This window comes from Microcaecilia unicolor, chromosome 5 (assembly GCF_901765095.1).
Source record: "Microcaecilia unicolor chromosome 5, aMicUni1.1, whole genome shotgun sequence".
Classification (NCBI taxonomy): domain Eukaryota; kingdom Metazoa; phylum Chordata; class Amphibia; order Gymnophiona; family Siphonopidae; genus Microcaecilia; species Microcaecilia unicolor.
This window is the reverse complement of record NC_044035.1, coordinates 104,105,181-104,131,449: the sequence shown is the minus strand read 5'-3', so window position 1 is coordinate 104,131,449 and position 26,269 is coordinate 104,105,181. Positions and strand designations below refer to the sequence as shown.

Below are 26,269 nucleotides of genomic sequence, written 5' to 3'. Positions count from 1 at the left end.
GGACGGTGTAAAAACCGGATACAGCGGGATCCTCAGGATGCTGGGACGGTGTCCCGCAGATCTGGCTTTTACACCGTCCCGTGAGTTGCTTGCATAGCACTTTGCTGTGGGGAGACGGAAAATTGCCCAGTGCCAAAAACGGTACCTGATTCTGTATCCCTCCGCCGTTTGGTTTATTATGCTGCCGACGCGAGAAAGCTCAGAGAGCGGTCGGTAGGGAAGCAGGAGCTTCTTAGATCGTCTATGGTAAGGTAGTTAACAGTAATACAATTTTTTTCTATATGTATATCTGAGGTAAAAGAAACCAGTAACAAAATATATATACGTATTGAATTTTTTTCTGTTGTTTGGTGGCTTGCTAATTAAAGGAATTGCGAATGGTATTTTGAAATTTTTGCAGGGAAGGACTGTTTTGTCATTGGAGGGGTGTGATCTTATGGGGTCTGCTCACTGGCTGCTTCCTTCCTCAGCAAGCCTCAATTGGCTGTGGTCCTGTGGATGGCTTGAGCTGCTGTTCTAAAGATAGGCGATGACTATAGTGTGACAGATATCACCTGATATTTGGAAGTTCGCTGTCCCTTGAAAACACTAGTAATAATAATAATAATAATTTTGACTTTTTACTCTGCCAACCCAAATAATGCGCGAGGTGGATTACAGTGTTAATAGTAATTCAAGGAAAATAGGCTCCTTCATCAAGGGTTTACAATAAGGTGCCCCAGGCTACAGGAGACGAAGAGATTTCCCAAGGTCACAGGAGTGTCACAGAGGGAAGTGAGATTTAAATGCTGTTCCCCCCCCCCCCTCATTCTATGCTCATTATTCTAAACACTAGTCTTTACTACTTAGCTTAATACGTTTGCTTAATTGCAATAAGTAAATAAAAGGAAGAACTAATTAACTATTGAATTATTACTAAAGTGATATTTCTTTGTAGCAGTCATTATTTAAGACATGCTGCTAAGCATCACAATGTTGTATTTCATAATTCTTTTTAAAACAAATAAACAGAAATACCCTGCTGCTCTTAGAGGACAGTGTCAGAGCAGTTTGAATTAATACTGCAAGAAGCAAACCCCCAAAATGGAAAAATACACGAATGACTTGTTAAGATACTGAAATATTATGGCTAGTGATAGAAAACTGATTCAATAAATCCAAAATGTGAAGTGGTTAAACCTACATGACTGGCAGGTTCAAATGACTGTGCTCCTGCAGGTGTGTCCTCCCAGTGTTTTTTTTTTTTTTTTTGTTTTAAACTGAAGGAAATCATTAAGGGGCCCCTTTATTAAAGGGTGTTAGAATCTGTATTTAGGGCTTTTTAAAAATTTGGTAAGCCTTGCACTAATTTTTTCATTATTGTAGTGACTTGCAAAAAAACTAATGCGAGAGCACTCACCGCCTCCTAGTTATGTGGTGCTAAATTCTCCCATGTTAATTTAGCATTAGCCAGTTAGTACATGCTAATGCAAACATGCTAGTCCCACTAATGTAAATCTAAATAAACCAGTGCACTGGTCTGATGCTTGAGCTGCATGCTTGGTTTTTGTGCATGTGTGAAAACTGAACTCTGAACGTTGAGCACCTGATTCTGTAACATGTCTGTTTTAGTGACCCTTTACCAGGAGAAAAAAATTTCTGCACAAATATAACGGATGCGAGAGTGTTCCTATAACCAGCTGCTCCAAATGACACACTGATTACGATTTATAACAAATTACTACTCTACCTATGAAAAGTTATTCCATTATTTTATTTCCTCTGTGTACATCTGTATGCTGCACAAGCTGGCATGTTTGAAAATATAAGTGAGATTAAATAAAAATGCTACCAACAATAAAGAACAATAACGTGGATGCAGCAGCTCATAGGTTTGTTTGCTTTGTTTTGAGTGTACGCAGAATGATGGCTGCACAGGGAAGGGAAAACGCAGATTAACCTCAACTTTTTGACGTCATACTGTCTCCTGTTCTCAATCAAACCTCCTTGGTTCGTGTCATGTAAAGACTTTCACACGTACATCAGAAGCCAGCCAAAGTTGTTGAGGGTTATCTGCTCTTCTGATAAGTACGCTTAGGCTCAGACTCAAACTCAAATCTAGAAGATTTTACATAAGTACATAAGTACATAAGTAGTGCCATACTGGGAAAGACCAAAGGTCCATCTAGCCCAGCATCCTGTCACCGACAGTGGCCAATCCAGGTCAAGGGCACCTGGCACGCTCCCCAAACGTAAAAACATTCCAGACAAGTTATACCTAAAAATGCGGAATTTTTCCAAGTCCATTTAATAGCGGTCTATGGACTTGTCCTTTAGGAATCTATCTAACCCCTTTTTAAACTCCGTCAAGCTAACCGCCCGTACCACGTTCTCCGGCAACGAATTCCAGAGTCTAATTACACGTTGGGTGAAGAAAAATTTTCTCCGATTCGTTTTAAATTTACCACACTGTAGCTTCAACTCATGCCCTCTAGTCCTAGTATTTTTGGATAGCGTGAACAGTCGCTTCACATCCACCCGATCCATTCCACTCATTATTTTATACACTTCTATCATATCTCCCCTCAGCCGTCTCTTCTCCAAGCTGAAAAGCCCTAGCCTTCTCAGCCTTTCTTCATAGGAAAGTCGTCCCATCCCCACTATCATTTTCGTCGCCCTTCGCTGTACCTTTTCCAATTCTACTATATCTTTTTTGAGATACGGAGACCAGTACTGAACACAATACTCCAGGTGCGGTCGCACCATGGAGCGATACAACGGCATTATAATATCCGCACACCTGGACTCCATACCCTTCCTAATAACACCCAACATTCTATTCGCTTTCCTAGCCGCAGCAGCACACTGAGCAGAAGGTTTCAGCGTATCATCAACGACGACACCCAGATCCCTTTCTTGATCCGTAACTCCTAACGCGGAACCTTGCAAGACGTAGCTATAATTCGGGTTCCTCTTACCCACATGCATCACTTTGCACTTGTCAACATTGAACTTCATCTGCCACTTGCACGCCCATTCTCCCAGTCTCGCAAGGTCCTCCTGTAATCGTTCACATTCCTCCTGCGACTTGACGACCCTGAATAATTTTGTGTCATCGGCGAATTTAATTACCTCACTAGTTATTCCCATCTCTAGGTCATTTATAAATACATTAAAAAGCAACGGACCCAGCACAGACCCCTGCGGGACCCCACTAACTACCCTCCTCCACTGAGAATACTGGCCACGCAATCCTACTCTCTGCTTCCTATCTTTCAACCAGTTCTTAATCCATAATAATACCCTAAATCCGATTCCATGACTCTGCAATTTCTTCAGGAGTCTTTCGTGCGGCACTTTGTCAAACGCCTTCTGAAAATCCAGATATACAATATCAACCGGCTCCCCATTGTCCACATGTTTGCTTACCCCCTCAAAAAATGCATTAGATTGGTGAGGCAAGACTTCCCTTCACTAAATCCGTGCTGACTTTGTCTCATCAGTCCATGTTTTTGTATATGCTCTGCAATTTTATTCTTAATAATAGCCTCTACCATCTTGCCCGGCACCGACGTCAGACTCACCGGTCTATAATTTCCCGGATCTCCTCTGGAACCCTTCTTAAAAATCGGAGTAACATTGGCTACCCTCCAGTCTTCCGGTACTACACTCGATTTTAGGGACAGATTGCATATTTCTAACAGTAGATTATTGTCTACTGCTGTACTGTAAGTCAGTCACTGTTAGATGTGTGTTCATTAACTAAAAGCCATTTACACACTTGCTACGATTAAATATTTATTTAGCAAAGGTAGCAACCATTTTTTTTTGTGTCCTTTTTTTTTTTTTTTGGTCTCTGCAAAATATGGTAACCCTAAGTTTGGGTTTGCTATGACAAAGGGTGTAAAGGATTGATAATCAAGGTTAATCAAGACTATTTAGTCTCTTTTTCATATTTGAATAAATGTGTAATTCTTTCACATTGAAAATGTAGAGTATGTTTTGTAGATCTGTGAAGAAGCTTCTGCTGTAAGGCATTTTGAATATTTTAGACAGCAGAATGTGAAAGATGTGTAAGAATGTGAAAGTGGTGTTGCATGGCACTTTTTTTTTAGCCATGTTGATTTTGTTGAAAACTGGCTTTTAGGTTGTGATGTCTTTTAAGGGACTTAACTAATGTGTTATTTGAGAGAGACCAGACACGTGAAGGGCTTTCCATAGTCTCAAAAGCTAATGCATTTTGAAGAATCTAATGTTTGTGCAAAAAAAAAAAAAAAAGCAATTTGATAGTGATTAGGTGGTTTCCAAAATCTAAAACCTAGTAATACATGTGCTCTCTCTCTTTTTTTTTCTTGGGCAGGTGTTTGGTGTTTGCCAAGCAGTGGAAAATGTGTCGCCTCCCCAGTTCCATCACCGCCGTTCTCTCCAGAAGTGCCCCCTTGATCATCAAACGTTCCAGAGGACGAGCCTTTCAAAATATGCCTTGTAGTTCTCAGGGGTTCAGCACCTCTACCTCCTGCAAGCAGGCATTGGCTCTCGAGCGTGGTTTCCATCCAATGAGCTGGGACAGTTTTGGCACTTGGTTAGATGAACCCATTGTGCTACCCCCTCGAAGCACAACAAGCTCTGTCTTCTCTTTTAAGGACGTTGGTTGTGTCACTGAGACTGGTAGACGAAAACAAAATGAGGATCGCTATAGTTTTGCCAGACTGTCAGATGACACTTTCTACTTTGCTGTTTTTGATGGTCATGGTGGTGCAGCTGCAGCTGAATTTTGTGCAAGACATTTTGGTCATATTATTAAGTAAGTGGGGCTGGGAGATGCCTAGAGCTAGAGAGGAGTAGCCTAGTGGTTAGAGCACTAGGATGACAACCCCACGGAAGTCTTGTCCAGGTGCTATTGCTGCTCCTCATGATTTTGGGTAAGGCACTTAACTTTCTATTGCTGCAGTTACAAATATTAGATTGTAAACCCTCTGGGAACAGGGAAATATCTAGTGTACCTGATTGTAACTCACCTTAAGTTGCTGGTGAAAAAGGTGGGAACTAAAAAAAAAATATATATATATATATATATATACAGTGGGGGAAATAAGTATTTGATCCCTTGCTGATTTTGTAAGTTTGCCCACTGACAAAGACATGAGCAGCCCATAATTGAAGGGTAGGTTATTGGTAACAGTGAGAGATAGCACATCACAAATTAAATCCGGAAAATCACATTGTGGAAAGTATATGAATTTATTTGCATTCTGCAGAGGGAAATAAGTATTTAATCCCTCTGGCAAACAAGACCTAATACTTGGTGGCAAAACCCTTGTTGGCAAGCACAGCGGTCAGACGTCTTCTGTAGTTGATGATGAGGTTTGCACACATGTCAGGAGGAATTTTGGTCCACTCCTCTTTGCAGATCATCTCTAAATCATTAAGAGTTCTGGGCTGTCGCTTGGCAACTCGCAGCTTCAGCTCCCTCCATAAGTTTTCAATGGGATTAAGGTCTGGTGACTGGCTAGGCCACTCCATGACCCTAATGTGCTTCTTCCTGAGCCACTCCTTTGTTGCCTTGGCTGTATGTTTTGGGTCATTGTCTTGCTGGAAGACCCAGCCACGACCCATTTTTAAGGCCCTGGCGGAGGGAAGGAGGTTGTCACTCAGAATTGTACGGTACATGGCCCCATCCATTCTCCCATTGATGCGGTGAAGTAGTCCTGTGCCCTTAGCAGAGAAACACCCCCAAAACATAACATTTCCACCTCCATGCTTGACAGTGGGGACGGTGTTCTTTGGGTCATAGGCAGCATTTCTCTTCCTCCAAACACGGCGAGTTGAGTTCATGCCAAAGAGCTCAATTTTTGTCTCATCTGACCACAGCACCTTCTCCCAATCACTCTCGGCATCATCCAGGTGTTCACTGGCAAACTTCAGATGGGCCGTCACATGTGCCTTCCGGAGCAGGGGGACCTTGCGGGCACTGCAGGATTGCAATCCGTTATGTCGTAATGTGTTACCAATGGTTTTCGTGGTGACAGTGGTCCCAGCTGCCTTGAGATCATTGACAAGTTCCCCCCTTGTAGTTGTAGGCTGATTTCTAACCTTCCTCATGATCAAGGATACCCCACGAGGTGAGATTTTGCGTGGAGCCCCAGATCTTTGTCGATTGACAGTCATTTTGTACTTCTTCCATTTTCTTACTATGGCACCAACAGTTGTCTCCTTCTCGCCCAGCGTCTTACTGATGGTTTTGTAGCCCATTCCAGCCTTGTGCAGGTGTATGATCTTGTCCCTGACATCCTTAGACAGCTCCTTGCTCTTGGCCATTTTGTAGAGGTTAGAGTCTGACTGATTCACTGAGTCTGTGGACAGGTGTCTTTCATACAGGTGACCATTGCCGACAGCTGTCTGTCATGCAGGTAACGAGTTGATTTGGAGCATCTACCTGGTCTGTAGGGGCCAGATCTCTTACTGGTTGGTGGGGGATCAAATACTTATTTCCCTCTGCAGAATGCAAATAAATTCATATACTTTCCACAATGTGATTTTCCGGATTTAATTTGTGATGTGCTATCTCTCACTGTTACCAATAACCTACCCTTCAATTATGGGCTGCTCATGTCTTTGTCAGTGGGCAAACTTACAAAATCAGCAAGGGATCAAATACTTATTTCCCCCACTGTATATATATATATATATATATATATATATATATATATATATATAAAAGGCACCACTGAAGCCTCCAGCCGGAAGTGTGAAGCGCCAGAGATAACCGGTTTCCCCATGAGTGAAGGAAAACAGCACAGCACGAAATCCCTCTCTTTGTAACAGTGAAGGACTCAGAGGGGGGAGGGGTGGAGAGAGATGCCCTCACTCTCTCTGTAACAAAAACACAGAACAGCAGGAAACAACACTGAAGGACTGGACTCGGAGGGAGAGAGGGCAGAGGGCAGGGACACACGCACTCCCACATGCACACTCTGAAGAAAACCTTGCTAGCCCCCGTTTCATTTGCATCAGAAACGTTTTTTTTTTTACTAGTATATATATATATATATATAAACAAACTCTGCTTGGGTGGAAGGAGAGAGAAAAAGAGCAGGACTTTCCATGGGTAGATTACTGCATGCTTTATTTTGCCTGGTTTGCAACAGTCTTTTTCCACATCTCTTGTTTCCCAGAGGACATGCTATGAGAATCAAATTAAGGGGATATTTATTTTGACCATAAAGAATGTACACATAGAATAGTTAGGAGGGAAAGAGCACTCAAGTATACACAGTGGCTTCTCCTACTTGGGGGGGGGGGGGGGGGGGTTAATAAAGGGCGCTGTTTACTAAGCCGCACTAGCGTTTTTAGCGTGTTCTAAATGCTAGAGTCGCCCATATGTTCCTGTGGGCGACTTAGCATTTAGCACGTGCTAACCATTAGCACACGCTAAAAACACTAATGTGCCCTTTGGGCCCTGTTTACTAAGCAGCACTAAGTGTGTTAAGCAGTGATTGCACAAATTAGCATGTGATGTTACTGTGGTGGCTTTGACAGCATATACAAATTTTTGTGTTGGTGCATGCTGTGTTGGCTGAGGAGGAACTGGGCAGGTTATGGACACAGAATGAGTGTGGACTGCACATTACATTAGTACAGGGCACTTACTGTGCACTGTCACTTGTGCAGTTAGCATGGCTGCACTTACTTTTTTCCTCAAGCGTAAGCATTAAGGCATCCAAGCTAATGCTGGATAGTCTTAACATACGATAAAGAACTTTGCAATAGAGGACATGCTGGGCACGCCCCCAACAGTTACTGCATAGCCTTTGCATTTACTGCACATTACTATTTGCTGTTATATCTTGGTAAGTGAAGAAACTTACTATACTTCGGTAAAAGGGCCCCTTACTTTTCCTTTGTGACTGGAATGAATAACAAGGGGAGGATAAATGTGAATGACCAGGCTGAAGTATCTGGGGTTCTTCTATAAATACAGCATGGGCTGCTGCTCCTTTATCCCATATTATTAACAAGAGATAGAGTTCCAGGTTTTGAGTCCTAGAGTTGCAAACTCAAATCCTGAGGACCCTAACTAGAAAATGAGAATGAAGCCCTATCAGCATCCGGGTATATGATCTTTCAGCTGTGTAAGCCTTTAAAAAATTAGAATGTTCCTTCTTTAACTAGATTTTCTCATCTGGGAAAGGAAATGGTACATATTCAAGGCTTTTGGGCCTACTCTGGGGTTCCAGCTTGAGTACATCACCTCCATGGTGTGCCCTGTTTGACCAACCTTGATACTATGGAAGATATGAACTTGGAGCCCTGTACTGAAGTACATGTCACTACCTTTTAAACCAGAGGGCTCACCTTTGTGTGTTATTTTTCCCCACTATATATCCACTGTCTTCTGCAGCCCTTCTGAGAGGTGAAATATGAAACAAAAAAGTGAGGAGAACAGATGAGGATACCAAAAATTGCTTTATTGTATAAAAACGACCCGACATGGCCGTTTTTCGGCCCAAAGGCCTGCCTCAGGGGTCTTGAACAACCTCAAAACATGTAGTGTAAAACATACACTGTTGTAAATGTGCTGCAACAAAAGCTCCTTTGGTCTCCTCTCTTCCAAGAAAATAAAACAATATAAACGTCAATGCCAAAAGCAAAGCCTGTTATGCTCCACTCCTAATGAACGTGTGTAAAGTTACCAACTGATATGAGGGACAACTGCAGTAAAAACTAGGGCCTGATATTCAAAGAATTTATGCTTCCAAGTTTGAGAATTGCAGCCATAAATTGGCCCCTTTGACAATTTACTGGGAGTAAGTGTATAACTTTGTACTCAAAATATCATTAAACTCCTAAAATTAGGAGCATAAAAGGGACAGGGAAAACTTTATCCGTGCAATGTTCAAAAGGATTTTCTGCCCAGTTAAACCCGTTGAGTGACCTGGCACACGATATTCAGCAGTACTTAAGTGGGTAATGCTGCTGAATATCACCGCTAACTGGCCTAACTGGTTAGGTTAGGGGCAGGCCGGTCACAGAGGGTAGGCAGAGCACTTACTTAGCTGGTTAGCAGTGATTTTCAGTCTGTTAACCGGCTAAGTAACTGCCTAAAGGTAGGACAGCAAAAAGACTGCCCTAACTTTGTGCACTAAAGTTAACTTGGCACCGGTCTGAATATTGGCTAGTGCCCGGTTAACTTCTGAGTGACTGCTAATATCTGGATATTCAATGCTGGGAAATGAGCATGTCCTGTTGTTGAATATCTGGGGGTCAGATGAGCCCTTGGCTGGGATGCTGCTTTCTGCCACGGGCTGACTATCGGGCAGTATAGGTTTAGCACTGATTTTCAGAACTAGGCTTATACATTAGGCTCATAAATGTAGGCAAACGAATGGTAGGCCTAAAGTTATAATCAAAATTAGGAGCTATAGAGGATAATAAAGCAATTCCTACTACACCCACCAATCCTCTCTAATATTGAATTAACTGAAGTGAAAATGTAGCTTAATGCATTACAAGTTCTACATATATCGTACTCGTGGAGGAAAAAGCCTCAATAGACCCCTCTATAGTAGGCTCACAAGTCCATAAATTCATGGAGTATTTGCTGTCATCATTGGCTCAAAAAACCTCCACCAGTTGTTAAAAGTTTTTTAATTTTTAAAGTTCACCAAACAAAAAACTTATCTTTTGTAAGTGCATAGCATCTTCACTCTCTCCACGGCCGACAATGGCCAAAGTTTCATCCACTTCATCAGGGTCTGTGGAACTCGCTTCACTTCCGAGGCTTGTCTCTGCATACGATCTGAGGCAAGCCTCGGAAGTGAAGTGAAGTCCTTCGATATATGTAGGACTTGTAATGCATTATGCTACATTGTCACTTCAGTTAATTCAATGTTAGAGAGGACATTTGAAAAGTTATTTTATTTATTTTTATTTTTTCACATTTATATCCTACTTTGACCAAAGTTTAGTTGAAAATAGAACACAAATTTAGGAGGTTAACTTAGAAAATGCTGAGCTCCTAAATTTATGCTCCTATCAGGTCCCTAGGAGTTCGGCTTTTTTTGAATATCAGACCCTTAACTGGGTAGCATCCATTATATGGACAGGATCTGTAGCACCAAGCGGAGTAAGCTGTTCTTCGGTTGCCATCATGTTCTACTGGTGTCTCCTGGCTTAACATAGAATGGAACGGTGCCCACTTGACCAGCAATGGAAGAGGTGACTTCAGTTTATTAAGTGATCAAGCATGTGACTTATAACAGTTAATTTTTTAAAACTATGTTCTAATCTATTGATTTACAGGCAAAGATTGACATGTGAATCTGATCTTGAATTTGTGTTGATGAAGTCCTTTCTCCAAATTGATGAGGTCTTTTCCAAAAGTGTTTACAGTCTGGGAGGTGAGACTAATGTAGTGCTTGGTATGCCTGTTCTAGATGTACCATTTGCCTGCAAACATCAGTTGCCCACCACAAAAATAATAAAGGTTGTGAGTGATTTACACATCTAAACTGATAAGGTAACGAGTTAAACGGGGGTCGTTTTTGCCACGCACTGAGGCCCTTTTTACCGCAGCAGGTAAAAATGCCACTTTATTTTATAAACACCATATATAGTTCAATAAACCCTATGGAACATTCTGACTACAGAAGAAGCTGTAGTTCCAGATTGTTGAGCGGTAAGCCCTTGTTGGGCTTACCACCGCTTAGTAAAAGGGCCCCAAAAATTGCTTATCTGACATCGATGTATTTGGAAAACAGCAGCACTCGCCATAATAGAATAGATCCAACTTTCTGTATATTTAAAATGTATTTGATATTTATCATATATTACTGTGTTATTAACAATGACCAATACAAGTGTAGGGATGGTGAATGCTGGCTTTCAGGATTTCTACAATAAATATTACAATTAATTTGTATGGTTTGGCTATCCTGAAAACCAGACTGGATTGTAACATATGGGCAGAGTTGGGGTCAGTAGGACAGATTTGGGAACCATCCACATAGAAACATGTTTTAGGGGCAAAGAGAACAGGTCAACATGGTTACTTTTTATTGCTTTCCGAAATACGCCATGTTGGAAACAGGTTTGTAAAAGGAATCCATGTTTGTTGGTCTTGTTTGTCTGTCTTGTCTATTTGTAGGCATGTAACTCTTCAAAAATGGGATGAAAAGTCAGCAAATTTGGTTTGCAAGAAGAAAATGAGAATATCTCGGACCATTTTGAAAACTAGAAACATTGGGTTAGTATTTTGGGAGAGCCAAGTCTCCCCCCCCAAAAAAAACCTCTCTTTGTTTTTTATGAGAAACAGATTGTTCATCTGACCATTTGTCTGTGCGCATGTATTTGTCATGTGCCATGTGAATACACAGTACCTCGTTAAACTTTGAACCAATGGCTTTAGTGTCTCCCATCAGTTCTTATTTGAACCTTTTATTCACTTTTCATGTAAAGTCTTTCAAGGGTATCTCTATTAATTTGAGCTTTGGTTATAATATAAGAAATGAGAGTTAGTAAAAAAAATGTAGTTCCAGCATACAGATATATTGTAGTTGAACTATCTGGCTGAGGTATCGTAGCCTTACGCAAATCTGCATAATTCTACAATACTTCAGCCAGATAGTCAAACCATTGACATAGTTTGAGTGGGTGTGTGGCTGCGGGGAGGAGGAGGAAGAACAAGGGTTGTTATTATTATCTTTCATAATGAACCTTTTTTGTGAAATGTGATAAAAGCTTCTCAGATTCAATTTCCTTGACCTACAGGCTTCCACAGGGCTCCATCCTTAGTCCTGTGTAGGATCAGGTGCAGAAGGTATTTTCCTTTACTATTTAATTTTTTCATGGTCAACCACCTTAACACAGCGTTATAGGATCAAGGTATATATGCACACTGATGATATCCAGTTAGTGGCATCATTGGAAAATACCCATCTGTTATCACTGGTGAACGTAACAATTGTCTTAATATTGTATCCTGTTGCCTTAGACCACATAAATTACAGATGAACTCTTAGAATTTCAAGGCCATTTGGTTCTCTTAAAGCAGCCTATTCCATTATTCTGTCTCCACTCATGTTGGGCATCATTCTTCATGTCAGGGACTCTTTCACCTTACTTAGAGAACAATTGAATTTTGGAGCTCTTTTTCCAACTTAAATAGGAAATCTTTCATTGCGCTTAGGAGGATCTGTACTCTAATACATTCTAGAAAAGCTTTGCAATCCCTTATTCATGTTTTTGTCACTTCACATCTGGGCTGTTATAGTGCTCTCTTTGCTGATGTAACAGCTGTAAAGTTGAATACCGAATACACATGCTGAGCTCTTATATTCTGCTACGAGGTCTAGTCATGCTACTCCTCATCACTAAGGATGAAATTTAAAATTCTGTTGCTTACCCACTGTGCCCTGGTCACTGGTATCCCATTATAGCTAGGATCATTTCTTATCCCCTACTATTTTCTACGTTCTTTAAGATCCTGGCAGGGCAATCGCATAAGCTTATCTACTACAGATAATATCAGACTGGAATATATCAGTGGCATAGCCAGACATTAAATTTTGGGCAGGCCAATCATCAAAATGGGTGGGCACAAAGTTTTCTTTCTGCCTGTACCCCTATACTCCCCCCGCCCCCCCAGCTCAGATTGAAAATTAAATACCTTAACTGATGGACATCTCTAAGTCCTGCCAGGTGTAGACTTCTGAAGGCACCCAGAATGCCTCTCAGTCAAGCTCAGCAGTCAGTGGCAGCGTTCCTGAGCCACTGACGCTACTTCATGCACATGAGCTGAGAAAGCATAAAAACTGAGCATGCACAGGGATTCTAGCATTGGTGGTTGAGAAATGCTGCTGACTGCAGAGCTTGACTGATGGGTGTTCTGGGCATCTTCAGAAGATGTCTTTAGCTGGCAAGGCTTGAGGATTCCTGCTAGGTACAGCAAGGGTGTGCTGCAGCTGGTAGGCCCGAGCCCAAAGTGGATGGACACCGGGGCCCGTATGTGGCTATGCCCCTAGAATTACGCATCGCTCTGTGTTTTGCTATCTGGCTCCAGCCTATTGGAACTTTTGTCCCTGGCACTTAGCACAAAAATGAACCATTCCACCTTTAAAGAGGAATTAAAAACTTAGCCATTTTATTCACTTTTACGGGGCTGATGGGTGCTGCAAAATGGACATGCTCCCCCCTCTTTCTATACCCAGCCAGTAGTATATTCAAACATTTCTTTTTGGTTTTGTTGTCTTTGCAGTGATCCTCTCTCATAACCTTGATGTCAGCATCACCTGGGAGAAGAGATAAGAGAACTCTGGTCATCATGGGAGGCGGAGGGTAGAGGAGAACAATACCGGATACCTCGGGGAGGAGCAGTGGAGGAGAAAAATGCCAGTCATATTTGCTTTCTTAGTCGCCACTGTACACTGAGCAGAGGGTTTCAAAGTATCATCAACAATGACACCTAGATCCTTTTCCTGGTCGGCAACTCCTAATGTGGAGCCTTGCATCATGTAGCTATAGTTTGGATTCCTCTTTCCCACATGCATCACTTTGCACTCGCTCACATTAAATGTCATCTGCCATTTGGATGGCCAGTGTCCCAGACTTGTAAGGTCCTCTTGCAATTTTTCACAATCCTCTTGTGATTTAACAACTTTGAATAACTTTGTGTCATCAGCAAATTTAATTACCTCACTAGTTATTCCCATCTTTAGATAATTTATAAATATGTTAAAAATCAGCGGTCCCAGCACAGACCCCTGTGGAACCCCACTGTCTACCCTTCTCCATTGAGTATACTGACCATTTAACCCTAATTTCTGATTTCTATCTTTTAACCAGTTTAATCCACAATAGGACATTATTTCCTATCCCATGACTCTCTAATTTCCTCAGGAGTCTTTCATGAGGTACTTTGTCAAATGCCTTTTGGAAAATCCAGATACACAATATCAACTGGCTCACCTTTATCCACGTTGTTTACCCCTTCAAACAAATGTAGTAGATTGGTGAGGCAAGATTTCCCTTCACTAAACCCATGTCAGCTTTGTCTCATTAATCCATGCTTATGTAAATGCTCTGTAATTTTGTTCTTTATAATAGTCTCTACCATTTTGCCCGGCTCCGACATCAGGCTCACCGGTCTACAATTTCAAGTGAAATATTCTTGAAGTAGAAGACTTGGCCACTAGCATTAAAATTCTATCACTGAGAAATGAAATTAATCACTCCAAAGCCTTCCCTCTAACTCCAATAAATTGTAATCTCTGGATAAGTAGATCATGATCAACCAAGTTGAGACCTGCTGCTAAGTCTAATGATACCATGAAAATGACATCCCCTGAATCCAGAATCTCACTTAGAAAAGAAGTAATTAAAATCTATGTGGTATATAACCTGATCTAAATCCTGACTGACAGAGATGCAGTACTGGCAGTGGCGTTCCTAGGCTGGCTGACACCTGGGGCGGATCGCCGATGCGCCCCCGCCCCCCCCCCGGCAAAATTACACCCCCCCGGGTGCAGCGCAACCCCCCCAGGTGTATTTTTACCTGCTGGGGGGGGGGGGGTGCCGCGCGCCTGTCGGCTCCGAGTCCGCTCGTTCCCTGCTGCTCCCTCTGCCCCGGAACAGGAAGTAACCTGTTCCGCAAAGAGGGAGCAGCAGGGAGGGAATGAGCGGACTCGGCCAACATGCGCGTGGCACCCCCCCCCCAGCGGCATGCATCTGGGGTGGACCGCCCCCACCGCCCCCCCTTGGTACGCCACTGAATACTGGAGAAGGAATTATAAGACAAGAAATAGGAGGGTGATAGAGTCCACTTTGTTCAGCTCCTGAGTTGCCTACTCCAAGGGGAAGTTCAAAACTATTTTAGTGGCAATTTAGCTTTGCGGCATTGAATCCTTTTCCATCTTTCATTGAATGATCAGTTCTTTATTAAACTCAGGTTAGAAATGCATGATTGAAGTAGAGAGTTGCACGGGGACAGAAATCTTACCCATCCCCGCCCGTCCCTGCTGGAATCTTACCCGTCCCCGCCCGTCCCTGCTGGAATCTTACCCGTCCCCACCCATCCCCACTGGAATCTTACCCATCCCCACCCATCCCCGCAAAAAATTAAACCATCCCAACCCGTCCCCACCCATCCCCGCAAGAATTTAACCCATCCCCACCCATCCCCGTAAGAATTTAATAGTACATAAAAGAAAGTTCCAGTCAGCTCCCTCAGTCTCTCTCTGGATTTGAGCCACAGCACTGTAAGCAAGGAAGGAACGGAAATTGGAACTTGGAACACTCTGGTGCGCACATGTAAGATTTGTCTCTGATTCACTGGCAGTGTGTGCTGAGAGGTCGCCACATGCACGCGCCAGTAGGTCAGGTGACATCTGATTCTTGTGCCTGTGTCAGAGCTGAGGTCTGTGCACCAGCCTGGGAGCAAAGAGGATTAATAGTAACATAGTAAGTGACAGCAAATATACCTGAACGGTCCATCCACTCTGCCCAATAGTCACACTCATGACCAATTCATCATTAAATCAACGAGTGTGATATTATATACTTGATTATGGTCTTTCTTTCATGTTTCTGGAACAAAGACCACAGAAGTCTATCTGGCCCCATCCTTATGTTCCAACTGTGGAGTTGCCATCGAAGCCCACTCCAGCCTATTCATGTTCTCATTTGTGGGACACAGACCATAAAAGTCTGTCCAGCACTGTCCTCATGTTCCAGCCACTGAAGTTGCTGTCTAAGCCCTTTCTAGCCCATCCTACACCAGATTGCCATGTATGAGACACAGACCATACAAGTCTGCCAGGTATCAGCTCTAGTTCATCACAGCCAGAGTCGCCATCTAAGTGTCACTTGACATATCCACACACATGCAGCCATTTAAGGTTAGCATGCCTTTTTGAATTCTGTCATCATTTGTGACTCTACCACCTCCTTAATGGAAGACTTTCCACATTTATGCTGTTAAAGCAAGGAAGAAGAGGAGGAGGAGGAGACAGCACTCAAATAAATTGGTATTCGGTAGATGAGAGGCTGGTGCAGCTTACACTTCCACGGGAAGCCCACAGAACTGGTTCCATCCCCGCGGGAACCCCGCAGGAACTGCCTCCGTCCCCGCGGGAACCCCGCAGAACTGCTTCCATCCCCGCGGGAACCCCGCAGGAACTGCCTCCGTCCCTGCGGGAATCCCGCGGGTTCCGCGGGGTTCCCGCGGGGACGGAAGCCGTGCAGCTCTCTAGATTGAAGCCACATTTTATTTGCAGGATGTATGTGTGCTACAGTCACTGTAGCACAATGTTAATCAGTCAAGTCTGAAAATATTTTCTCCTGATCTAGAAATACCCTCTGCTGGGACAACAGCGACTGTTGCTTTGCTGCAGAATGAGACTGAGCTCGTGGTAGCCAGTGTTGGGGACAGTCGAGCCATCCTATGTACAGAAGGAAGGGCAGAGCCGCTAACTGACGATCACACACCTAGACGTTGGGATGAGAAGGAAAGGTGATCAGTTTTTGTTTTAATTAGTATGATTGTGATATGCTTGTAAGGTGCAAAATCCATGGGCTGGCCTAATAGCTCAGTAATATTGCTCCATGCTACCATTTGAGTGAATTGGGTTAATTTTCAACCTCCACCTTTGCTTCCTGGGGCAAAAGGGCTGGGAATACTGTGGAGGTATTGCTTATAGACCTTGAGGATAGGAATCCCAGTTACTGCGTGCTAGTGACCACTGGATAGGACTTAGGGACTCTTTTACTAAAGCTTAGCACATTCTAATGGAATTAGTATGCTCTAAATGCAAAGAAGCCCATTTTATACCTTTTGGGCTTCTCAGCATTTAGCATGCATTAATTCTATTAGTGCATACTAAGCTTTAATAAAAGGACCTCTTTAGAATACATGGGTAAAGCAGTGTCTAAGGCATCCTGTTGAAGACATCACTATAATGATGGGGTTTTACTGAGAATAGAGCAAGCCCAATGTTGAGCACTCTTCTGATGTTGTAGCTACTACTGTTTGGGGAGGGGGAGGAGGGGTGCTCTTAGGGGAGGTTTTATTGGGACCTTTGATACTGTTAGCTGTTATTGATTTGTGTAATGCACACATTTATGTTTGTTTGTTTGTTTTTTTTTAACATTTGTGTTTTTAAATTTTTAAACAACAAAAAAGTTTTGAATAAAAATTATGGGCAAAAGCTGATAGCCATGAATGAAGGCGTAGGCACATCACATTCGGATCCTATGTCACACAAAACAATGAGCAGGATTGAGGAAGGCTCCAAAAGTCCTGGAAGCTCAGATGTGGAGGAGGATGAGCCAGATTATTAAAAGAAAAAGTTCAGAAGTCACTATGTAAAAAAGGGAAGTGTGAACATGAACTTTGTTGCTTGCTGCTTAAATATCTCCCTTTTCGTGGGTCACCTTTAAACAAAATTATATTTGGTAGAAGCTGAGTGCGACATGGCTAATGGCTGAACATTTGTATATTGTTGATTTAATAAAGTCAAAATATCTATGGTACTTGCTAACAAACTAAAGTTTAGCTCTTAAATAAGCAAGTGAACCTCTCTTTTTCATTACCCAATTTATACTTGGAGGAAAAAAACTTCAGACGCTCAACATTCTCTGTTGAAATCAGATAAACAGTGAATGATTAAATGCTTTGTATCCACTAGGACAGAAATTTCTTCCTGATGTGGATATTGCATGAGCTCCTTGTTAAAGACTATTAGACCTTGGAGGGTTTTTTGACTCATGAGGAGCTCATGCAATATCCACATCAGGAAGAAATTTCTGTACTAGTGGATACAAAGCATTCAATCATTCACTGTTTATCTGATTTCAACAGAGAATGTTGAGCCTCTGAAGTCTTTTTCCTCCAAGTATAAATTGGGTAATGAAAAAGAGAGGTTCACTTGCTTATTTAAGAGTTAAACTTTGATTTCATAAAGGCAATAGGGCATATTTTACTAAACCACGCTAGTGATTCCTGGCATGGAAATGCGACACAGCCCATGCAATTTGAATGGGCTTCATTGCATTTGCCATGCGGGAATCACTAGTGCGATTTAGTAAAAGGGGCCCTTAGCTTACATAAGCTATAGGGGAGGGGGGATTTAGCAACAAAATATATGTGTTATGAGAACATTTATTTTTTCCTGTTGACATATTAGTTGTTAATCAATTGTACTGTTCAATGTATGATGTTATGGCTTTAAAACGTTCTGTTTAAATCTGTTTATTATATCATAACATATAAAATTTATATCTTCCCCGTTTTAGCCTAAGGTGAGTTACAACATGAAATACAATATACAATCATAAAAATAAAGAAATAAAATAATGATGGTGGGGAAAGGTGATAACTTATTAAATTACAATAAAAACTGGAAACAAAATAAAAGCAGTTATATAATATACATTGAATTCATATGACTAATCAGATACTTTGTAGACCCAGTGTATGCAACTGAATCTTCCAAACTGAAAACCCAACTTGTGATGTGTTCTTCCAGCAGAGGGTTCAAAACACTGCATTAATCTAAATTCTTTTTACTGGTAGTCATACATTTAGGTTGTTTGGGTTGAGGTTTTTGCTTTGCTCCCTTGCCCCTGTGTTTACCAAATAAGTAACTTTGCTGTTGCCTGTTTATGTTTCAAGCAATTTTTATTGAGCAACTTGGAAAAAACATATACAGAACATAAGTATACATAGAATGTGGTAGATTTAAAATAAATAGGAGAAAGTTTTTCTTTACTCAGCGCGTAGTTAGACTCTGGAACTCATTGCAGGAAAATGTAGTGACAGCAGTTGGCCTTGCTGAGTTTAAAGGGGGTTTGGACAGATTCCTGAAGGAAAAGTCCATTGAACATTATTAATTTAAATTTTTGTTTTGTTTTTGGGTTTTTGCCTGGTTCTTGAGGCCTGGATTGGCCACTGTCGGAGACAGGATGCTGGGCTTGATGGACACTTGGTCTTTTCCCAGTATGGCGGTGCTTTTGTACTTATGTAGAGACATTATATGAAAAAAGGCAATGTAACTGGATCAGAAATATCACACTTTTATACAGTGGTCCTTACGCTATCCACGCTCCCATCCACTATTACCACCCTCTCCCATACCACCCACAACCCCCCCCCCCGTATAAACATAAAGGAACAGATTGGGAATTCTAATAAAAGTTAGCCATTTACAATACGACTCCATGCTGTAGAGGTGAGAGTAGACCAAAAGGGTTCTCAAGTGGCCTGGAACTTTATTCCTGCCAAAGAGGACAAATCCTGAATATTTTGCTGTTCCAATGACAAGATCCCAAGCATTTAAAAGTGCCACAAATTTTCTGAAGGTACAACAGGAGAGATTCAGGATTGTTTTCAAACTGAGTAAAACAGACCATCTAAGAAAGTACATAACTCCCTTCTTCAGGGGTTGAGGTTTGGGAAGGGCCCGGAAGAGCAAACGGGAAGATAAAGGATTGGAACTTTCCAGATAGTCATAATGAATATCAAGATTCCTTTCCAAAAAGATACAATAACTGGACAGGTCCAAAACATGTGGCCAAGAGTCACTTCAGAATACCCAGAAGCAATGAGCTGTAGTCGCAACAAACATGCTTTGCTGTTGCCCATTTATTTATTTACCACTTTTTTGAAGAAATTCACTCACGGCGATGCACAGCAAGAATAAGTTAAACATGGCCACTAGATATAACCTGGTGATTCCTAACATGTAGCTATGGGATAATGTGCTGAGGCACAGATGGATTTGACCTTTTGCATTGTAATGGGAGTTTTTAAAGTGAATTTTCAGGTTCACAGAATACTTTTTATTAGGCTTTTCTTTTGTGGAAAACAATTTGTTCTAGCGAGGAGGAGTTTCACACAGAGCAGCCTTTCAGTAGATCTTGAGGGAGAAATGAATGAATGAGTCTGCTTGCTTGGAAAATGACTTTTCTATCAAACTTATGTGACTGAATTTTGCTTAGAACTTGCTGATACCTACCTGATAATTAAGGAAAATTGTGGGTTGTGTGTGTGTATGTTTTTTTTTCAGAATTGAGCAGTCTGGTGGTTTCATAGATTGGAACAGTGCGCACGAACCTTATGTCAATGGCAAGCTAGCAATGACACGAAGCATTGGTGATGTACAGATGAAAACCTTCGGCGTGATAGCCCAGCCAGAAGTGAGGAGAGTTAAGGTATATGTACACATGAAGGGTATAAATGTCTAGACTAGTAGCCTAAGTGTACGCCTGCCTGCAAAAGTGTCAGCAGGCCGCCTAAGAACTATTCTGTAAGTGGCATAGTACATAAATGCAAGGGAGATATACACATGGGCGGGGCTGAGTTACACTAGGTCTGCACTAGTATTCTATAATGGAACCTGGGTGCCCAGATGCTATTATAGTATCATGTGGCCTTAGGGTGGAGTGGAGGAGTAGCCTAATGGATAGTTCAGTGGCCTGAGAACCTGGGGAACTGGGTTTGAATCCCACTGCAGCTCCTTGTGACTCTGTGTAAGTCACTGAACCCTCTATTGCCCCAGGTACAAAGCTAGTACCTGTATGTAATAGGTAAACCACTTTGTTTGTAACCACAGAAAGGCAACATATCAAGTTCCTCCCCTTCCATTTCCCTAAAAGGAAGCAGCACCCAGTTGTAGAATTGCCCTCTCTAGTGTTCCAATGCGGATGGTTGTAGAATCATTCCCAAGTGTAGATGCCGCTTGAACAACTTTAGCCAGCTGACCGTGCCTCATTCTTGATTTCAATAGCTGCACCATTCAAAAGACTCTTTCCTTGTTTTAACAACTGATGGAGTGAGTGGGACAATGGAAAATCAAGAAATTTGTGACAATGTAAAAAGATCTCAAGATCCTACAGAGGCGGCTACTCTCTTAATTGATCAGGTACGCCACTGGTTTTTGAGTGATCATATCCAATGGAAATGTGTATTTATTCATTTAAAAATGTGTGAAGAACAGTAGCTAAGTTTCTACTATCAATAAACTTTCTTGCTCCTCATCAGTGGCGTAGCTACGTGGGGCCTGGGGGACCTGGGCCCCCGTAGATTTGGCCCTGGACCCCCCTGTTGACGACCCTCTCGACCCCCCCTCCCGCCGCCGCTGTGGGCTACCTTTGCTGGCAGGGGACCCCAATCCCCACCAGCCGAGGAGGTCCTCTTCTTCCTCCAAAGGCTTCGTTCTGTTTCTGACGTCCTGCACATTGTACGTGCAGGACGTCAGAAACAGAACAAAGCCTTCAGAGGAAGAAGAGGACCTCCTTGGCTGGTGGAGGCGCAGGGGGGGGGCGGTAATGGCATGGGTGGTGTCGGCAGTGCCAGGAGGGGGCTAAAATGTGCCCCCTCATCTCGGGCTCTGGACCCCCCCTCCTGCTGGTCTGGCTACGCCCCTGCTCCTCATTAGTGGTACTTGGCTACCTTTGTCCAACTATTTATGCTAAACTAACTGGTTCATCCTAATTAGTTACTCCATAGTTATCAGGCTAACTACAGCACGATGTGCAAAATTCTCTGTCCTGTATTGCTCCCTCTCTCTTTTTGCTGCTCCTCACAGAGGCCATTTGAAGGATAATAACATATCATAGGGGCAGGTTGTTTAGAGGTATAATGGAGCAGAATTTCAGGCTGCCAATCCCTGGGACTGTGTTGGGTGGAGGGAGCCTCCTCTGGCTGCACTAATCATTCACCCCCTTAGGCACAATATAAAGTCTATTGTCCAGGACAGCATAAAAACACTGGGGGTCAATATTCAGCCCACAGCAGTCAGCATTTAAAAAAAATGCTGACCACCACAGGCTGAACTGTACCTCTGAGTATCAGTGCCAGGCTTAATCCAACTACTGGCACTGAATATATAGGTTTCTGCAGTACTGATGCCAAGATCTGCCCTAGCTCTGCCCTCACACCATCCTCGCAGTAACTGGATAGTGTTGCAGTGGTCAGAGCTGATATGCAGTGGCCCTGTCTGGTTAAGTACCACTGAATATTAGTGTTTGGGCTGGGCAGAGTGATTTGTAACCAGGCAGGTACCTTTCCTGCCCAGTTAAATCATTCTGAATATTGATTAGACCATTTATTTCTGTGTTTTCTTCAAACTGAAAAAAAGCCAAACAGATAAGGGTAATTGTAAAACAACACCTTTTATCAAAACACTGTAGGATTATGTTCTCTCCTTCCTCTTCACTCTGGTCTCCATCTTCCTTTTGGTTTCTGTGTTCTTCCTCTGCTTTGGATTTCTCTTAGAATCTCTAACAAAGATTCCACATTTGGCCCTTCCTCATATCTGGAAAAAATCTTGGCACCTTGCTTTACATCTTTTGCCATTTCTTTTTCTCCCCGTATATTTGCTAGCCTGATTTCCTTCTTCATCCTTCTCAACTTTATGTGATACACAAAAAAGAATACTGCATAAAGCTGAGAGAGATTAAGGAAAGAAATCAAGATAGCAAAAGCACAGGAAGAAGAAAAAATGTCAAAAGATGTAAGTGAGGTGACAAAACTTTTTCAGAGACATTAGTGAAAGGAAGAAGGCCAGAAGTAGAATTACAAAATTCAAAGATATGGGGGGACCAATGTGAAGATAGAAATGAGGGAAAATGGACTTGCTCAACGATTACTTCTGTTCGGTATTCACAGAATAAAAACCTGGCAAAGGTCCATGGATGATTGACAAATATACATTTGCAGATGGCATGGTTACCATACTGTTCAACAAAGTAAGTGTTTATGAACAACTTGCACAACTGAAAACGGACAAAACCATGGAACTGAATGAGATACATCCCTGGATATTAAGGGAGATTAAAGAGGTTTTGGCTGGACCTCTAATGGATGTGTTTAATAGATTCTTGGAGAAGTACCACAGGATTGGAGAAAGGCTGGTTTGGTCCCTCTTTACAAAGGTGGTAACAGACAAGGGGTGAGAAACTACAGACCTGTGAGATAATAGGAAAGGTAACGGAGACGCTGCTGAAGGAAAGGATAATCAACTTTCTACAATCCAATGAGTTATAGGATTTTTATTTTTGTTACATTTGTACCCCGCGCTTTCCCACTCTGAGATAACAAGGCTTTACCAAAGGCAAATCATGTCAAACAAATCTGATTGGTTGATTGATTTCTATGAACCTAACAGGGCAGCTGCCATTATGCCTGTATGTGAGAGAGATCAGGGACAGTTTGTTTCTATGCTGTATTTCTAGATTTGATTTATCGATTTGATATAATTTTTTTATTACATTTGTACCCCGCGCCTTCCCACTCATGGCAGGCTCAATGCGGCTTACATATTATTTACAGGCAGTTATTTGTACCTGGGGCAATGGAGGGTTAAGTGACTTGCCCAGAGTCACAAGGAGCTGCCTGTGCCTGAAGTGGGAATTGAACCCAGTTCCCCAGGACCAAAGTCCACCACCCTAACCAATGGCCACTCCTCCACTGCTTAATACATAAGTTTTAAAGCAGTTTACAATGAGGAAATGTAAACATACAAGAAGTGTATTATAACATGATATGTATATATCAATTCAATTTCATCAAAACAATCAAGTTATAAACTTTAGACAAATCAAAAACTGCTGCCTGAAACTAGCTTTTCTCTAGGAGCAATAGCAGTAGGAGAACACCCCCCCCCCCCCCACTGCATTCTGTAACTAAATTCTGTTAGTGTTGCATTGGGCTCTACCTGTTGCACTGATGATGCATCATTACCAGAAAACTTGGTATCTTTGTTGTTCTACCAATCCCTAACTCTCTCAATAAAAAAGCCCAAAATGTTGCAAACCAAGGGAAGTAGCTTTTATTCAACTCCTGGCATGGCTACGTCATTCACAGGTAAGAATTATATATCTCTTCTTCATCAAAAATGGATGCAAGAGTTATAGGGGGTCTCCCACAATCCCTAGGATTTAGTGCATATGTATATGCGGATGGCATCCAACTGCTCTACTATATCGATCCAGCAGACATCCAAATGATTCACATGCGTAATCATCACTTGCCACTGATCGCTCGTTGGTTAAAACAAAACAAGCTTATCTTCAACCCTGACAAATCACGATGTGTTCTTTTTTCCAATTCGCCACATATAACCCTCGCAAAACCAATCCGCCTTAACGATACCATTATCACACAACTACAGAGCACCAAAATACTCAGAATTATCCTTGATAAAACACTTTCTTTTCACTCTCAGATCTTGACTGTATTAAAGAATTGCTTTTACAAGCTTAGACAGATTCACTCAATAATTGACCCAACTGCACTAAACACTCATACATCCATTCATCATAAGTAAATTGGACTACTGTAACTCTCTCTACTTAGGCCTCAAATCCATTGATCTTAGATGATTGCAAACCATTCAAAATACTGCCATTACTAATCACCAATAAAAGGAAAATTTGACCACGTTACCCCGCTTTTGAAAGCAGCCCAGTGGCTCCCCATGGCTCACCGCATCACCTACAAGATACTATTGTTGGTGTTTAAAACTCATTCATCTGGCGAACCACCCTATCTTTCATGACTTTTGATCCCTTACTCCAGTCATTGTACTCTCCGATCCTCTTTCCAAAATCTTTTGGTTACCCCATCTTGCTGACACATCAGACACAAATACATTAGAAAGGCAATATTCTCAGTCCAGGGCCCAGAACTGTGGAACAAACTGCCACAATCTCTTCACAACCACACCCAGCTCTCAACATTTAAAGAGGATCTTAAGACTTTTTTTCACAGATGCATTCCTCTAACCTCTTTTCGCTTTAACACTACTACTACTACTACTACTTAACATTTCTAGAGCGCTACTAGGGTTACGCAGCGCTGTACAAATTAACAAAGAAGGACGGTCCCTGCTCAAAGGAGCTTACAATCTAAATAACGAAATGTCAAGTTGGGGCAGTGCTGAACTGACTGCACAGTATGGACTTACCTCCTTCCCCTCTTTACCTTCCCTCTTTTCTATCAATATTGTAGTTCTCCCCTTTTGCTCTTGTCATGTTACTGTCCTTATATGTATACATGTATCTCTATGTACTTTTAGCATGTAAGCCACTCAGACATTTTTTGATGAGCGGGATAAGAAATCCCCCCCCCCCCCCAAATTTGAAACTTTTACAAAGACGCAATAGTATTTTTAGTACGCGCTAAATGCTAGAGACACCCATAGGAATATATGGGCGTCTTAGCTTATTGTTAGCTAAGATACACCAGTGAAGTTTTCCTCCTCTCAGCAGATCCTTGCTCAGCACCTCTTCAGGCCTATTTCTTACTGTAGCTCCTTGTGACTCTGAGCAAGTCACTTAACTCTCCATTGCCCCAGGTACAAAATAAGGTATATAATACGTAAACCAATTTGTAACCACGGAAAGGTGATATATCAAATCCCATCCACCTTCCCTTTCTTAAAGGCTTGGCAAGCCCTCCCCCCCCTTTCCCTATCTTTAAGGAAATCTGTGTTTAATTATAAAGTAGTCTTGTTTGTATTTCACTCTATCAGCTATAGTACAGTATTTTGGGCAGGAATTGTTTTACAATTAATTTTAATATTGTACTATAAATACATAATCTGAATTGATTGTATATTGATTTGATTATGAACCACATTTGCGGCTAAATGTCATTTATCCCATTTTCAGGCACTGCAGTATGGATCACAAGATAATGTTACCACAATGGTCATACCCTTTGGCGCTTGGGGGAAATACAAGAATTCACTCATTGCTTCAAGTTTTGGAAGAATTGTGATTGCTGCTGGTAGATGGAGTTAGCCGCCACCTGTGGAAAAAGTGTTTAACACACATACTCTGCTCTTCCTGCGTAAACATATACTATGCATAGTCATACATTTTACTGCAATGAGGAAGATTCTCATGCTGTGACAGTAGTACTGTAAAAATTAAGAGAAACAACTGACTTCTTTTAATAAATCAATCTCTTTCAAACCAAAAGGGCATTGGATTAATATAATCTGGACAAGATCTGAATCTAGACAATTGCAAGAAATGCAACTGGTAAATCATAAGCATGATTGTACTTCTCACAACCTAGGAAGTTCCCGATGCACGGTAAGAACAGTCCTCTTGCCTTGCATGTATCACAGCAGGGTCCTCTAGGTCGGACCTAAACTCCTTTATCATGAATGGACACTGGTGCCACTATTACAAGCTTTATTTTCAAGTTTAAATGAATAGTTTCGCCATAGGCTTCTTACTAGCAACTTTCCACATTTAACATACAGCCACTTATGTAACCATCTGC

General features: G+C 41.9%; 1 protein-coding gene across 3 annotated transcripts; it reads left to right on the top strand.

Annotated features, from left to right (window-relative positions):
• Positions 1-150: 150 nt before the first annotated feature.
• LOC115470181 (protein phosphatase 1K, mitochondrial-like) lies at positions 151-25,959 on the top strand. Of its 3 annotated transcripts, XR_003942138.1 has the most exons (8): positions 174-251; positions 4,340-4,783; positions 10,282-10,379; positions 16,324-16,486; positions 20,040-20,184; positions 20,760-20,894; positions 22,643-22,722; positions 25,648-25,737. XR_003942138.1 is itself a non-coding variant. In XM_030203140.1 (7 exons), exons 2-7 carry the CDS (start codon positions 4,368-4,370, stop codon positions 25,777-25,779), a joined length of 1,089 nt encoding a protein of 362 aa, XP_030059000.1. In that variant the 5' UTR covers positions 151-246; positions 4,340-4,367; the 3' UTR covers positions 25,780-25,959. The 3 variants fall into 3 exon arrangements, 2 of the variants coding, with proteins under 2 accessions (XP_030059000.1, XP_030058999.1); XM_030203140.1 differs by lacking the exon at positions 22,643-22,722 and having other exon boundaries at positions 151-246; positions 25,648-25,959; XM_030203139.1 differs by lacking the exon at positions 22,643-22,722 and having other exon boundaries at positions 175-251; positions 25,648-25,959.
• Positions 25,960-26,269: the final 310 nt, after the last annotated feature.